A 16,683-nucleotide genomic window follows, 5' to 3' on the forward strand; every position below is an offset into this window, starting at 1 on the left:
CCACTTTTTGGCGATGACTAGATGTGGAGGCTGTGCCTGGACTGCATGGATTCTCTCCTTTTTGCCCCTTCAATATCTTAGCATCCAAACCACGTCTCAGGAAGCTTTCCCTCTGGTCCCCATCTCAGGAAGTTTTTTCCTTTCAAAAAGTACTTAAAGGGGCGCCTGGGTGGCACAGTTGGTTAAGTGTCTGACTCTCGACTTCAGCTCAGGTCATGATCTCAGGGTCGTGATTCTGAGCCCCGTGTTGGGCTCTGTGCTGACCATACAGTGAGCTCGAGATTCTCTCTTTCCCTCTCCCTGCCCCTCTCCCCACTCGTGCTCTCATTCTTTCAAATAAAATCTTTTTTTTTTTTAAGATTTTAAAATTTATTTATGTGACAGACAAAGATCACAAGTAGGCAGAGAGGCAGGCAGAGAGAGAGGAGGAAGCAGGTTCCTTGCTGAGCAGAGAAGCTGATGCGGGGCTCGATCCCAGGACCCTGGGATCATGACCTGAGCTGAAGGCAGAGGCTTTAACCCACTGAGCCACCCAGGTGCCCCTAAAATCTTCTCTTTTTTTTTGTAAGAATTTTAAAAAATCTAATCACAACCCCACAGATCTTGATTGTTTAAGCAGACAGAATTTCATCACTCCATCACTCCAAGTAGTCTAATGGGTGAAGTACAAAAAATATTACGATTCTATTCTATACATTATTACCAACTCACTATGACCAATCATCTCAGACCATAAAATCCTCAATGTTGAATACAAAAGGGCATGGTTTATGAAAAATAAATTCCGGGATCCCTGGGTGGCTCAGTTCGTTAAGTGACCGCCTTCAGCTCAGGTCATGATCCCAGGATCCTGGGATTGAGTCCCACATCAGGCTCCCTGCTTGGCAGAGAGTCATTTCTCCCTCTGAACCTCCCTCTTCTCATGCTCTCTGTCTCTCAAATAAATAAAATCTTAAAAACAAAACAAAACAGAAAAAGAAATTCCATAAGTTCTGAGGAAGAATCTGATCACATATTCTGATTTTTTAAAGATTAACTTATTTTATTTTTTAAGATTTTATTTTAAAATTTATTTTAGAGATAAAGAGAGTGCATGAGAGGGGGGAGAAGCAGAGGTAGAGGGACAAGCAGATTCCGAACTGAGCATGGAGCCGGATATGGGGCTCAATCTCAGTCTTAGATCATGACCTGAGCTGAAATCAAGAGTCGGAGGCTTAACCAACTGAGCCACCCTAGCGCCCCTGCATATTTTGTTTTTTTTTATTCCAAAAATATCATCATACTGGGATACTTTTTACAAACTTTCTCCAAAATTATTTGAAGCAAAAACAAGTATTTCCGAACAACTTTCAATGGTTGGCCCTCAGCAGTTTGTAACTGTTTAGGGACTTGTCCTTGAAAGATACCCTCTTAGGGACAAAGGTGGGGTTTGGGCTGTTTGCTTTCTAGATACTTAAAATGCTGGGTTTTCAGGTGTGAGTTTAGGTTTTAGCATGTGAGTAAGGTATGGAACAGGACAAGGGCAGACACCTGCTTTGGCAGTGCATATACTCAAGGAGATACAGATACTGGGAAGAGTAACATGACCCCTGCAGAAGGAAGACACGAACATTCGGGAAATGTTCCCTATTAGAAACCAAACCAAACAACAACAAAGAGCTTGGGCCGATATCATCACCTTGAAAAACATTCACGCAGTGTGTGAGGCGGGATGTGGGGTGGACAGTATTCGGGAGCTCTCTGAGCTATGTCCTCAATTTCTCTGTAAATTTAAAACTGTTCTCAAAGTAAAGTCTATTAATTAAAAAAAAAAGGCGCAGACACTGGAATTGTGGACACGACAGGCTGCAGTTGACAGGCTGTGCTTGCCGCTCACGAGAGAGAGAAAAATATAAAACACCCGTTCATGTAAGGTGATGCAGTTAACAGATCAAAGGAAACAACTGGCTAGAGAGAAAGAATTTTAATCAGTGAGCTAGAAAATGTACGTAACTGTGTTGAACATAATATATGTTATACTAAACTCAGGCTAATACATGAATTGTTTTCTCTGTGTGGTAACACCTCAGCAGGAGCAAACCTGAGAAATCACTACTGACCATTCAGTGCTAAAAAGCTTTGATGCAACACTTTTTTTTTTTTTAACAAAGCACACTCCCAGAATATGTTTAAAATAGAATCTGAGCTCTTAAAATTGATTTGCGCATAATTTTAGAGAGAATGTCTATTGGTTAAAGTGAGGTATATCTGGGCTGTAGGTTCATGAGCACACACTTCAATTTCTGACAAAGGAAGCTTTTCTCAACATCATAATAAAATTTTACTTTATGAGAAAAGTAATCTAATGCATGAGGTATGTATCAGGAGGGCACGCAGGCAACGCAAGCGCACAGTGTAAGGTCAGTGCACAATGAACACGCCACACAGTATACTGCAAGTGAACGTAGCTCCCAGTCATACAACTCCCCTCATTACAGAACGTGTCTCACCCAAAACGTGGCAGCTATGGGTATGTGTATATGTGCAAGGATGGGTACACTGTCATGGCGGCGCGGCCCCTCTCTGTGGCAGGATATCTGTTCCTGGACCAGCTTGGCTTCATATCTGGAACTGGCTCTTGGCTGGGATTTGTGCTTCTCTTTGGAGAGCACGACACTGTGAATCCTGGCTTCTCTGTCTGTGCAAACAAGATATAAAAGTTGAGTCACTTTAGGTTGCTATTTCTAAAGTTATAGCTAGGGCTGGGTTGGTTTTACAAGGAGTTAGTGAGAAGTATTTGCATTTCCCCCCAAATACCGAAGTAGAAAGTAGTTGATGTTCCAGGGCAGAGGGGAGTCAAGCATTTGCCTTCAGAGAGGTGAAGAAAGGTCCTTAATGGCTCATAGTCCCATGACTGCATTTCATAAACTCTAAAGACATTACACAAAGAGAAGAACTTGATCTACAAGAGAGGAGATTGCCCCACTGTTTGTGACTCTGCTTATTCACTATGTGAGTTAAATGCCTATGTCTCCGCTAGAGAAATGTTCCACCAGAGAATGGAGGTAGGCACACCTGGGTAGCTCAGGTGGTTAAGCGTCTGCCTCTGTCTGCCTTCTGCTCAGGTCATCATCACAGGATCCTGGGACGGAGCCCTGTGTCAGGTTCCCTGCTCAGTGGGAGTCTGCTTCTCTCCCTGCCCCTCCCCCTGCTCATGCTCTCTCTCTCTTAAACAAATAGAAAAAATATCGAAAAAAAAAAAAGAAGAAGAAGAAGAAAATGGAGGCAAAGGTAAAAGCCTGGATGGCATTCCCCTGCTACATTGGGTTTAACTGAATCCCTGGTTGCATGCTGCAGGTTCTGAGGATGGGTGGGATGTGGCTTGAGCAACGTGGAGACCTCCTGTAGTGAATGCCTTCGGGACGGTGGAGGTGGGGCCCTCCGGTGGGCAGCTCGAGGCTCACCTGCCTGTCAGGGCAGAAATCCTCCTTGATTTGAATTTACCTACACCTGTCTTCCCACTGCTCTCCAGGCTCTGTGATGCCATGGTTATCGCACTATAGATCTTCCACCCCTCCTAGAGGATGGCTGCCTTAAGGGAGGGATCCTGTCTCACAGTCCTCAGGGGTCCCTCATCTTGGAGGGTCTCCAGAAGATACTGACAGGTATATGGGAGCACGGATCTGAGAAGTCCCGAACAGCAGCCTTGGGAAGACAGCAGTGACCTCCCCATGGGAGAACTGTCCATTCTCTCTCTGGTAGACACACGTGAGTCCAGGGGTTCTCAATCTTTGTTCCCCCGGGGTTCACATGAGTCACACCCTCCCACAGACTCCCCAGGGCTCTCTGACAGGACAGCTTCTTTTTTTTTTTTAAAGATTTTATTTATTTATTTGAGAGAGAGACAGTGAGAGAGCATGAACGAGGAGAAGGTCAGAGGGAGAAGCAGACTCCCCATGGAGCTGGGTGCCTGATGTGGGACTCGATCCCGGGACTCCGGGATCATGACCTGAGCCGAAGGCAGTCGTCCAACCAACTGAGCCACCCAGGCGTCCCTGACAGGACAGCTTCTTAGCTGTTTCTCCACCTCTTTTCCCTCCTTCTCAGGAAAGAAAATGCAAATGCAAATGAGCAAGAGGGATGTTATTAGAGGGATGAATACGAGCTCATTCTAACTTACTCATTTAAAAAAGCAAATCATTCACAAACCTCGGTACCGAACGCGCTCTGGTAACTGTGGGCGTGAGGCACACCTCACGATGGATGGCGGCACCCCGGGTTCTTGTTAACATCTCCTAGGGTGGAGAACCGCTGCATTATTCACTATCTGCTGCCACGGACTTACAGAGTGACAGCCACCTAACAATCGTTCGCTAAAATGAAACTAAATTCTCCAGGGCTAGAGGTGGGATTCCTCCCGTCCTGCGGCACCCTGTGGGCTGTGTTCCTTGACGGTCGGGTGGCTTAGATGTTCACCTGAGCGGAGCAAATCCTAGGAGGTGAAACTGTGGGCTGTGGCTCACTCCCCCTCCTGATCATGTCACACACTTGAAAGCCAAGTCGAATTAGCTGCTGGCATCCACACAGTAGGGGAAATACCTGCATCCTCTCTTTATTCTTCGTCAGAATCAAGGAGGTCATTTTCGATGGGTCCAGGGAGCTGCCTTTGTCTCTCCCATGTAGCTGTGGCGGAGACAAACGAACACATTTTCAGTAACATTTCCACTTGCACAAGTGTCACTACACAGAATAGACACTGACAGTTTTTTATTCCTGCGTGGTAAGTCATCACAGTACTGTAACACGAAAAGAGAGGCAAGCCACAGAGGAATAATAATTCAAGGAAAAGGAGGAAACTAATATTCATGGAGATGCCTACCATATGGCAGGCACTTGACACAGTTTCACATCGAACTTTCTCAACAATGTTTATGATGCATGTATTATTACCCCAATATTTTAGATACAGAAACCAAGTCCTGGAGGGGTTAAGTAGCTCATGAAAAGCGATAATGAGGCTGAAATTTGAACTCGAGACAGACTTGAAAGCTGTGCTCTCGCTGCCATCACACTAGACACTGAACGGCGATCAGTGCGGGCCGTGCTCTGTGGGGGTTCCTCAGAGTAACACCGTGGGACCACTTTAGATGCCTGTGAACCAAGGGTAGCATTTGGCTTGAGAAGGGCCTGTTTCCCACCCTATCCACTAAGAGTTATCTACTAGTATACCAAAACTTAAAATTTTTTTTAAACTTATTTTTTATTTTTAGTGATCCCTATGCCCAACATGGGGCTTGAACTCATGACCCCAAGATCAAGCGTGGCATGCTTTTCTGATTCAGCGAGGCCAGGTGCCCCACCAAAGCTTATTTTTATACATAAAAAACCCAAAGGAGCACCTGGGTGGCTCAGTCGGTTGAGCGTCCAACTCTTTTTTTTTTTTTTTTTAAGGTTTTTATTTATTCGACACAGAGAGACCCAGTGAGAGAGGGAACACAAGCAGAGGGAGTGTGAGAGGGGGAAGCAGGCTTCCCGTTGAGCAAGGAGCCCGATGCGGGGCTTGATCCTGGGACCCTGGGATCAAGACCTGAGCTGAAGGCAGAGGTTTAACCCACTGAGCCACCCAGGCACCCCGAGCATCCAACTCCTGATTTTGGCTTAGGTCATGATCTCAGGGTCATGCGATCAAGCCCCACATCAGGCTTTGCACTCAGCAGGGACTCTGCTTGAGAGTCTCTCTCTCCCTTTCCCTCTGTACCTCCCCTTGCTTTCTCTCTCTTTCTCTCTCAATCTAAAATAAATAAATCTTAAAAAACTCAATCCAGCAAGGGTTTTAGAGCCACACAATTCCAAAATACTAAAAAATGATTGGGCACCTTTCCTCTGTGCCCCTACTTCATCCTACTCTGTGATATAATTTCCTGCTTCCTTGTTAAAATCTCCAGTAGACTCCAAGGTCCCTAAGGCAGAGATAGTGTTTTGTTCAATGCTGCATTCCCAGCACTCAACAGCAGGTGAAGCATGTAGTGGTAACACAGTTCAATTTGTTGACCAGAGGGATAGACAGAGGATGCAGCAGCCTGTTCTTATGTTCTAGGTGTAAAATCACAAATCACCAGTGGCTGTTAGACTTCAGTAGTGTCTAATCCAAAGCAGTTTTAATGTCCCCGGTAATTTTAAGATTTCCCTGCTCCTGGTGGCATTGACAAGAGGGTGACATAGATGGAGGCCTATTGTATTCTTCAGCCGGTGGAAGGGACCTGCTAATTGGAAAAATCAGAGAATCTGTAACAAAGAGTCCAAGATGGAACAGGATAGAGAACTCAGAAATAAACTCATGCATATATAATCCATTAATTTTTTTATAAAAGAGTCAATATATACAATGGGGAAAAGATGGTCTCTTCAATAAATGGTATTAGGAAAAATAGATATCCACATGCAAAAGAATTAAACTATACCCCATCTTGTACCATACACTAAAGTCAACTCAAAATGGATTAAAAACATAAACTGAAGCCCCAAAACCATAAAACTCCTAGAAGAACACTGAGGGGATAAGCTCCTTGATATTGGCCTTGGCAATGATTTTTTTGGATTTGACACCAAAAGCAAAAATAAACAAGTGAGACTACATCAAACTAAAAACTTCTGCACGGCAAAGGAAATCATTAACAAAATCAGAAGACAGGGGTGCCTGGCTGGCTCAGTTGAGAGCATATGACTCTGTGAGTTCAAGTCCCATGGTTGGGGTAAAGATTACTTTTAAAAAAATTTAACCCTGGGGCACCTGGGTGACTCAGTGGGTTAAAGCCTCTAACTTTAGCTCAGGCATGATCCCAGAGTCCTGGGATCAAGCCCCGCATCGGGCTCTCTGCTCTGCGGGGAACCTGCTTCCCCCTCTCTCTCTGCCTGCCTCTCTGCAAACTTGTGATCTCTGTCAAATAAATAAATAAAATCTTAAAAAAAAATTTAACCCCCCTAATAAAACCAAAACCAAAAGAAAACCTATGGAATGAGAGAAAATATCTGCAAACAGTGTTATTCAGTTTTAAAAAAGGAGAAAATCCTGCCATTTGTGACAACATGGATGAACCTAGAGGGCATTATGCTTAATGAAAGTGGCAATAGAGAGACAAACACCACATGGTATCACTTATGTGTGGAACCTAAAAAAAAAAGATCAAACTCATAGATACAGAAAGTAGAATGGTGGTTGCTGGAGAGTGGGGGAAATAGAGAGAAGATGGTAAAAGGGTATAAACTTTCAGTTATTAAAGAAAAAAAGAGTAATTACTTGAGGTGGTAGATGCGCTAATTAACTCAGGTGGGAACCCTCTCATGATGTGTAAATATATCAAATACCACATTGTACACTTTAAATATATTACCCAAAAAAAGTTCTGATAAATTTTTCATGAAAGAGTTTAAAAAAAAACAAAGCAAGCAAAACTACTACCTCATTCAACCTTGGTTTTTCATTTCGCATCACGGAAGAACTGGCATTCTCTGAATTTCTGAAAAAGGTAGGCTGCTTTTGCAGAGTAGAAGCAAACCCTGCCCTTTCCTGGAGGGATTGAATGCAAAGAGAATATTTTCAACTGATCCATTGCAATTACTCTACCCAATTCACTCAACAGTAAAACTTCCATGTCTGAAAGCATTTTCATTGTTAGGAAGCAGGGGACGTGGAGTGGTGATGGTAGCTGGGAGGAGACTGGGAAGGAGCCCAGCCTCCTTATACTGGATGAGGCCGGACACCCCAGCTACCCAGCAAGCCTGGACTGGCTCCAGCCACCACTGCTCCGGTAACCACCATGGTCAAAACCCACACCAGAGTGTAGTACAGAATCGGTGGGCCAAGGCTGAGATCTGCTCAGAGATGTTCAGAAGACTCATGGAAGAGCTGTGAACTCAAATTAGCTTCCTTCTACCCCATTCCCCATTCCCTTTGGTTTAGAGTAAACTTTATCTCCTTGTCCTGCTCCCTCCATGGAATGCTCTTTGACCAGAGGGTAGAGGTAGGTAATAGAGCCTTCTTACCGGGGTATCTTCTGTTAACTTTAACTCCCTCATCAAATTATTTTTCTGATACTGTTCATTTCGCTGTTTCCTCGTCTGAAGTGGCTTCTTTTTTTTCTTCTTATACATCTTCTTTTTTTCATTCACCTATTCCAGAAAGCACAGAGAAAGTCGTCACTGGGGATTCCAGAAATAAGGGCACCCAAAGGGAGACCGCTTCTACCCGACACTCGAGCCACAATGGCTGACCCAGTACGTGGGCCCCGTGGTGTTTGTAACTGAACAAACAGTTCAGTTACCTCTGTAGCAGAATCCACTCCCCATTTAACATCCCCAAATCCTACTACTATAGGCATACTGCCAAAGGGGCACCTACACCAATAACCACGTATCTGTGTTTCACAACATAACACCAGATTACTTACGGCAATAATGTCAGCTACAGATAATATTATTAAGTGTGTGGTTAAAAGATTCAGTTTGGCTGGGGCCCCCCGGGTGGTTCGGTCAGTTAAGTGCCCAACTCCTTTAGCGCTAGTCGTGATCTCAGGGTTATGGGATTGAGCCCCTTGTTAGGCTCCGTGCTGGGTGTGGAGGAGCCTGCTTAAGATTCTCCCCCTCTGCGCCTGGGTGGCTCAGTGGGTTAAGCCGCTGCCTTCGGCTCAGGTCATGATCTCAGGGTCCTGGGATCGAGTCCCGCATCGGGCTCTCTGCTCAGCAGGGAGCCTGCTTCCCTCTCTCTCTCTCTGCCTGCCTCTCCATCTACTTGTAATTTCTCTCTGTCAAATAAATAAATAAAATCTTTAAAAAAAAATAAAAATAATAAAAAAAAAAAAAGATTCTCCCCCTCTGGCTCCCTCTGGCTCTTCCCCCATGCCCCACCCCTGCTCACCCTCTCTCCCCCTTAAAAAAGTTTTTTTTTAATTTAAAAGATTCAGTTTGGCTATTACCATGAGGTGGCTTTACTAATTAAGCAAGTGAAGCTCAGGACCAATTATCTGGGGACCTATGGTGTGGTGAAGCTTATACTGATGTTGTAAGCTGAAAAAACTTACAGGGTCCGGTCTGATTTGGCTGCTTTCACCTGACTCAGCCTCCAGCTCAACTTATGATGGAGCTATTTCTTTCTTTTTTTTTTTATGATGGAGTTATTTTTTTTTTAAATGATGGAAATATTTCTTTCTTTTTTTTTAAGGTTTTATTTATTTATTTGACAGACAGATCACAAGCAGGCAGAGAGGCAGGCAGAGAGAAAGGGGGAAGCAGGCTCCCCGCTGAGCAGAGAGCCCGACAGGGGCCTCAATCCCAGGACCCCGGGATCATGACCTGAGCTGAAGGCAGAGGCTTAACCCACTGAGCCACCCAGGAGCCCTCCGATGGAGATATTTCTTTTTCTTTTTTTTTTTTTACAGATTTTATTTATTTATTTATTCGACAGAGAGAGATCACAGTAGACAGAGAGGCAGGCAGAGAGAGAGAGAGAGAGAGAGGGAAGCAGGCGGCTCCCGGCTGAGCAGAGAGCCCAATACGGGACTCGATCCCAGGACCCCGAGATCATGACCTGAGCTGAAGGCAGCGTCTTAACCACTGAGCCACCCAGGCGCTCCGATGGAGATACTTCTTTTTCTTTCTTTTTTTTTTTAAAGATTTTATTTATTTATTTGACAGACAGAGATCACAAGTAGGCAGAGAGGCAGGCAGAGAGAGAGGGGGAAGCAGGCTCCCCGCTGAGCAGAGAGCCCGATGTGGGGCTCGATCCCAGGACCCTGGGATCATGACCTGAGCCAAAAGCAGAGGCTTTAACCCACTCAGCCACCCAGGCGCCCCCCCGATGGAGATATTTCTTAATGCAACTAGGAAATCATGTGCATAACGAACTATAACAAATATTTTGTTGTTTGTAAAGCTTTTATATCATCTACATAAGAAAAAGTCTGTGAATAAGATGGGACAAAAAACAATATATGGAAGTATTAAAAACTATCTACAACTACATGAACAGAGAAACACTTTTTAAAAATGTATGGGTCAGGCTGCCTAGATGGCTCTGTTAGTGGAGCATGCAATTCTTGATCTTGGGGTCATGATTTCCAGCCCCATGTTGGGTATAGAGAAAGAAGTATAAAAATAAAATATTGAATAAATAAATAAGTATGGGTAATTTTTAACAACCCCTATTTCTTTTTTTTTTTTTAAGATTTTATTTATTTATTTGACAGAGAGAGATCACAAGTAGGCAGAGAGAGGCAGGCAAAGAGAGAGGGAGAAGCAGGCTCTCTGCCAAGCAGAGAGCCCGATGTGGGGCTTGAACCCAGGACCCTGAAATCATGACCTGAGCCGAAGGCAGAGGCTTAACCCACTGAGCCACCCAGGTGCCCCAACAACCCCTATTTCTTAAGATGGTTTTCACTTTTAAAGTTTTTTTTCATTTTAGTGAACTTTGTAATAAACATGGAATCCTCACATTTTTTTCCCTTAGATTTTCCCCCAGATTTTTTAAAAAAGGATTTTATTTATTTATTTGACAGAGAGAGGAGACACAGCGAGAGAGGGAACACAAGCAGAGGGAATGTGAGAGGGAGCAGCAGCCTCCCCACAAAGCAAGGAGCCCAACTCGAGACTTGATCCCAGGATCCTGGGATCAGGGCCCGAGCCAAAGGCAGATGCCTAACAACTAAGCCCCCTAGGTGTCCCTTTCCCCTAGATTTTTAAAAAGAAAGTTAAAAAGGCAAAATGAAAGATTCTAGGGCAGGGTAACCAGTTAGGATACCTATATTTCCTATATATATGCTATATTTCCTACATATATGCTACATATATGCTATACTGCTATATTTCCTACATATTTTATTTTATTTTTAAAAAATATTTTATTTATTTATTTTGGCAGAAAAAGAGAGAGAGAGAGAGCGCACAAGCAGGGGGAGTGGTAGGCAGAGGGAGAAGCAGGCTCCCTGCAGAGCAGGAAGCCCCATGTGGGGCTCGATCCCAGGACCCTGAGATCATGACCTGAGCTGACGGCAGAAGCTTAACCGACTGAGCCACCCAGGCGCCCCTTTTCTATAGATTTTATCTGGGACGTTCCACCAAATTATCCCGGAGGGTCATACTTTCCTTACGGCTGCTCCTTCCTAGGGTGATGTTCTATCCCATCTTACCTCATGTGCTATGTTCAGTAGATGAACAGGGAGACCGTCCGAGAGGGAACTGTCAGAACCACTGGTGCTGTTTCCAAAAGGAGAGAGGAAAGGGAAATACTTGTTATTAATATCAAGGAAGGGGAACATTTAGCAGACTGGCAGCATAGGATTAGGACATCCAGTCTGCTACTTGCCCCCAATGCCTGCATTTCGATGCCTAAGAATTCTTGACAGGCGTGTTTATTCATTCATCCTGGATGTGTCCTGCATTCCAGGCAGTGCATCGAGCGCAGAGATGAACGTGGCAGAGCCCCTGACCCCAAGGACTTTGCAATCCGTGTGGCAAAATAAATACTGGCCAGGTGGGCCAAGGTGCCCTAGGCAGTGACAGTGAGAGGCTGGAAGATTCTTAGTGTGCAGCCCCGGGCAAGACCAGGGGACGATGATTTGTTTGAAAGCAGGGTTTTATTCATTCTTGTCTGGACAGGACCAGTTCAAAGAGCAAGAATCCTACCAGGTACTCTTAAAAACTGTGTTGAGGGGCACCTGGGTGGCTCAGTGGGTTAAGCCTCTGCCTTCGGCTTAGGTCGTGATCCCAGGGTTCTGGGATGGAGCCCTGCATCAACCTCACATTGGGCTCTCTGCTCAGCAGGAAGCCTGCTTCCCCCTTTCTCTGCCTGCCTCTCTGCCTACTTGTGATCTCTCTGTCAAATAAATAGATAAATTCTTTTAAAAAAAAAACTGTGTTGAATACACACATAAACATATTTGATAGCAAGGAATCTGTAGGTTGGGGACCAGAGGCATTACTTTCATCACCCCAATTCCTGCTTCAAAAGTTGCAGATGCATGTCCGGACTGACCTAAAGTCTTCCCTCACAAACGGTCAGCCTCCTCCCTGCAAAGGCTGGGATGAAGGAGGGCTCACATAATCCACCTTCCTGCCTTCAACACATCCATTGTTCAAGTGTCACATTGTATCTTCCCTTTCCTGGGGTGTGGCTAGCTAGAACTGGGAGCTGTGCTCCTCTACACAGTCTCCATACATTAAAAAAAAAAAAATCACAAGACACAGATCTCCTGGGAAAAGATGGCATTTCAAGTCATTCTTTTTCTCACACCTTTCATCCTGTTCACACTCCCCCTCCCTCTCTTCGGCACACAATGAGGAACCCCACAGTAAGACAGCAGGAAGAAAGCCCTCTCTTCTCTGATCTAATTCCCCATTCCGTGTTCTCGAAAGGCTTTTCTAGTCTGAATAGTAAGCCTTTGAGGCCATTGGATAATAGTCTCTGAAGTCCCTTTCAGAGATAACAGAAGACTTTAATAAACAGGACAAAGCATTAGATGCAGTATGCCCCAGAAAATGTTGAAGACTTTGTGGGTGCCCAAACAGGGTTGGACATTCACAGTCTGCTTTTCTGCGTCACAGTGAGAATGGGCTAGTGGAGCCCCATGGAGGGTTCTGACAGCTGGCTTCCTGATGCAGACGCTGGCAAACTGGTTTCAATCATTTTTAACTCGCTGTGTCAGAGTACCCCTGCTAGGCCAGCTAGAATGCAGTCTCCCTGTTTCTGAGTTGACTTCCCCTGGCCTCTATCCTAATTGGTTGACATGCAGGGGTATTTTGTTTTTGAGGCTGAAAGTGCAGCGTGGTTTGTGTAGTGGTCCCTGAGAGCGAGGCAGAGAATTCTGGGAAAGTGGAGGAAGCAACATAGCGAATGGGCACCCTGGCTAGCCTGACGCTCTGATTTAAGGTTCCTAAGAAGACATTTGGGAGATCCAGCCAGCAGAACTACTCCAGGGCCCAGATGTCCATCCATGTAGAGTAGGACAGACAGCCAGCCCCTTTGCCCTGCCCACTGCGGTCTACAGCGCCTCCTCTGGAGGAGGACTGCCGTGTCCAGCCCAGGAACCTGAACGAGGGCAGTCAGGGCAGGCTTGGGGCACCTTGGCCAGTAAGCTGGAGTAGAGGGGGTACTTGTATACCTGTGAAACACCCACCTACCTGAGGGCTTCCTAAAATACTTGTGGAGATGACTAGGGTGGGGGTGATATCCTACACACTAAATTAATTCAACAAATATGTATTGAGCTTTCCCTATGGGCTGGGTACGGTTCTAGGTGCATGAGATACAGAAGTGAACAAAATAAAGCTTTATGACCTCGCAGACCCACATCTTCATAGGGGGACACAGACAACACATAATAAACACAAATGACATAGAAGGATAGACGTGATGAAATGCTTTGGGAAAAAGTAGAGCACCTCCGGGGGACAGGGAATGAATGGCAGGAAGGCAAAGGCAGGGGAGCAAGTGGCAGTATTAGAGTAACAAGGGTAGGCCACATTGAAAAAGTTGACATTTAAACAAAGACTTGAAGGAGGTGAGGAATGAGCACAGAGATATCTGGGAGAAGAGCATTCTAGGCAGCCAGCACTGCTAGCACAAAGGCCCTGAGGCAGAACAGGGTCCAGCAAGTCTGAAGAAGAGTGAGGAGGCCAGTGTAGCTGTAGCGGTGTGTGAGAGGGTGAGGATGGAGGTTGTAAGGAGATGGCTAGATCCCATAGCCTGGAGGCCATTGTGGGGTCCTGGATTTTTCACCTCATTTCCTGGCTCCTCCTCATCTCTGTGACCTTTTAGAGCTTAGACTTGGACCTCCTCTTTGCTCTGTCTGCACTTGCTCTTTTGGGATCTCATCTAGTCTTAGGGCTTATTTATCTTTTTATTTATTTTTTCAAAAGATTTTATTTAATTATTTGAGAGTGTGCACTCATGTGAGCGGGGAAAGGGGCAGAGGGAGAGGGAAAGAATCTCAAGCCGACTCCACACCCCGCTCGGAGCCCGATGCAGGGTGTGATCTCACAACCCTGAGATCATGACCTGAGCCAAAACCAAGAATCAGATGCTTAACCGATTGAGACACCCAGGTATCCCTAGTTTCAAGGTTTAAATGCCATCTATCCAGTGATGACCCTATTTGACCTCACTACTGAACTCCAGACTCATATATTCAACTGCCCATCCAATATCTCCATTTACGTATCTAATCGACAGGTCAGACTGAATGTGCCTAACACTTGCTTCTGGGTCTTCATCTCTCCCTTAATCTTCTCTACCCCCTTGATCTTCCCCATCTCAGTAAAAGGCAACTCCATTCAACCAATTATGGACACATTCTCTTTCTCATGCTCCATATACAATCCATAAGAAAATCCTGTTCGAGACTTCAAAATGTATCTAGAATCCAACCAATTCATACACCCCCAACACTGCAACTACTCAGGTCTAGCCCACCCTCTCTATTTACCTGTATTATTTCCAGAGCCTCCTAATGAATGTTCCTGCTTACACCTTTCCTCTTCACAATCTATTCTCCACATAGCAGCCAGGGTATTCCTACTGAAACTAAAACTCAAGTCAGAACATGACACGTCTCTACTTAAAAACTCCCAAAAGCTTTCCACCTCCCTTGGAGTAAAAGACAAAGGCTTTACAATTGCCTAAAGGCCCTACATGTATCGCCTGCTCATCTCCCTAACTCAGAAATGATGCTGTCAGAGAACAGGCACTCAATACGTAGTTGCTGAAGAAATGATATATTTAAGCGTGTCATGATTTATTCAATATTTTGCACCTGAGGTTCAAAACCAATGAAACAGCAGAGCAAACAAACAACAACAACAACAAAAAAATAGGGGCATCTGGGTGGCTCAGTTGTTAAACATCTGCCTGTGGATTGGGTCAGGATCCTAGGATCGAACCCCACGACCCAGCGGGAAGCCTGCTTCTCCCTCTCTCACTCCCCCTGCTTGTGTTCCCTCTCTCACTGTGTCTCTCTCTGTCAAATAAATAAATATAAACCCCCCCCCCAAAAAAAAAGAACTTCTCTGGTTTTTCTCTGAAATGAAATTTGTTACCTGGATTCAATGTCAGACAGAGAGATGTCGCTCCAACTTCCTTCTAAATCCATATCTTGTCCAAGTTCATTGAATTTCTTATGGATCTCCTGTTGTAAGAGCTCTTTAAGCTCTGCCAAACACTGCATAAACTGTAGAAGTAGAAAAAAGAACATTTTTTATTATCCATTGATTTATTTATCAAATATTTACTAAGTATATGCTGAAAGGCACTTTATTTATTGCTGGGGACATAAAGATGAGTGGGTTGTCACCTCTGGGTTTTTGGTTTTTTTTTAAGATTTTGTTTATTTATTTGACAGAGATTACATGTAGGCAGAGAGGCAGGCAGAGAGAGAGGAGGAAGCAGGCTCCCTACTGAGCAGAGAGCCTGATGCGGGGCTCGATCCCAGGACCCTGAGATCTGTGACCTGAGCCGAAGGCAGAGGCTTAACCCACTGAGCCACCCAGGCGCCCCTGTCACCTCTGTTAATAAGGACATGTTAACATATAAATTACATGAGCGGTAGCAAGTGTTTCTAAGGCAGAACATCAGTGAACACTGCTTTAGGCACTTTTCCCTGGCTATAGGCAATAATAAGCTTCTTAAATAATGCAAAGGTCTAACTTATTTTATTTTTTTGAACAGCAAAAAAGGAAAGATTAGAATGGGGTCATTCAGACTTTGGCCCACGCCAGATGTGATTTCACAGGCCATGCTGTGGTCACATTCTCCTTTAGATATGTTTTCTTAAACAGTTGCACCCAGAGCAGTCTGTGTAAGTATCCCCAGGGCCATCTGAGGGGGGGCATGAGAGAGGAGTTAGATCGAGTCCATGTGCACAAACTCCATTTTAAGTAGCTGAGCAATAAAGGGAACTAAGTGTACCCTCCTGCCTCCGCTGGAGAAACATAGCCGGATGAAGCCCACGCTGAGAACACGTGCGGTTGACGGGAAGAAGTAAGAGATGAAAAAACCAAGGACACAGAAAATGGAGGAGGGAAGAAATGAGGCATGACATTAAGGAGGCCACAGAGTGGGGGCTGGCAGGTGTGCAAAGAGCAGGGTTGGTTTTGGAGAAGAGAAAGGATTCCTCGCTTTTCCGAGAAGCAAGGTGAGAGAGAGGTGGGCTGATGGATAGTCGGCAAGAAGCTCCTACCTTCTGGGTGAGTTATGAGGTCTTGCCATTGGTGGAGGGTGTGCAGGCTGGGGGCTTTCTTACTTTCATTGATAATAAAAACTTCAGAATGATAGAAGAAAATAAAGACCACCTATAATCTCACTGGGCTGACCTCGGACCTATGTAAAACTGATCACAGTAGCATCACCACAGTTTTTGAAAGCCCATTTTTACCTTGGTTCGGTCAGGATCACAGAAATCTAGAAGGGTGTCACAAACATGGTAACCTAGAGACTTTAGATCCTCAGTGGTAAAGTGAGTATCTCTTTTATTGCCTGAAAAAAAAATCATAAACATTTCTTATCAAATCTGTATGAGCAAATGCAGTCTAATTTATGAACACCTCCTTAACAACACCACCTTTGATTCTAGAATATTGTGCTTCTGGACAGGGTCTTTCTCCCTGTAGTTTTGACTTGGTTCAGAAGAATCTTTGACAATGATGAAAAGTCTGGCTACA

General features: G+C 44.9%; 1 protein-coding gene and 1 non-coding gene across 8 annotated transcripts in view; one reads left to right on the forward strand and one right to left on the reverse strand.

Annotated features, from left to right (window-relative positions):
* Positions 1-1,528: 1,528 nt before the first annotated feature.
* LOC122914842 lies at positions 1,529-1,634 on the forward strand. The gene has a single exon (XR_006385910.1). It is a non-coding gene; the product is annotated as a U6 spliceosomal RNA (small nuclear RNA).
* Positions 1,635-1,951: 317 nt separating this feature from the next.
* Positions 1,952-16,683, reverse strand: part of AGBL2 (AGBL carboxypeptidase 2) — a 44,822-nt gene continuing 30,090 nt past the window's right edge. For 6 of the 7 annotated variants that reach the window (XM_044259305.1, XM_044259307.1, XM_044259309.1 and 3 more), the window contains 7 exons: positions 16,398-16,498; positions 15,064-15,194; positions 11,160-11,226; positions 8,023-8,148; positions 7,439-7,546; positions 4,579-4,662; positions 1,952-2,677 (listed from right to left, as the gene is read on the reverse strand). In XM_044259305.1, the coding sequence (XP_044115240.1) occupies positions 2,504-2,677; positions 4,579-4,662; positions 7,439-7,546; positions 8,023-8,148; positions 11,160-11,226; positions 15,064-15,194; positions 16,398-16,498 (791 nt within the window). In that variant the 3' untranslated portion in view covers positions 1,952-2,503. Of the gene's footprint in view, positions 2,678-4,188; positions 4,275-4,578; positions 4,663-7,438; positions 7,547-8,022; positions 8,149-11,159; positions 11,227-15,063; positions 15,195-16,397; positions 16,499-16,683 lie in introns of all 7 variants that reach the window. The other variant, XM_044259303.1, reaches the window with a different exon arrangement.

Source organism: Neovison vison, chromosome 7 (assembly GCF_020171115.1).
Source record: "Neovison vison isolate M4711 chromosome 7, ASM_NN_V1, whole genome shotgun sequence".
In the NCBI taxonomy this organism is placed as follows: Eukaryota; Metazoa; Chordata; class Mammalia; order Carnivora; family Mustelidae; genus Neogale; species Neogale vison.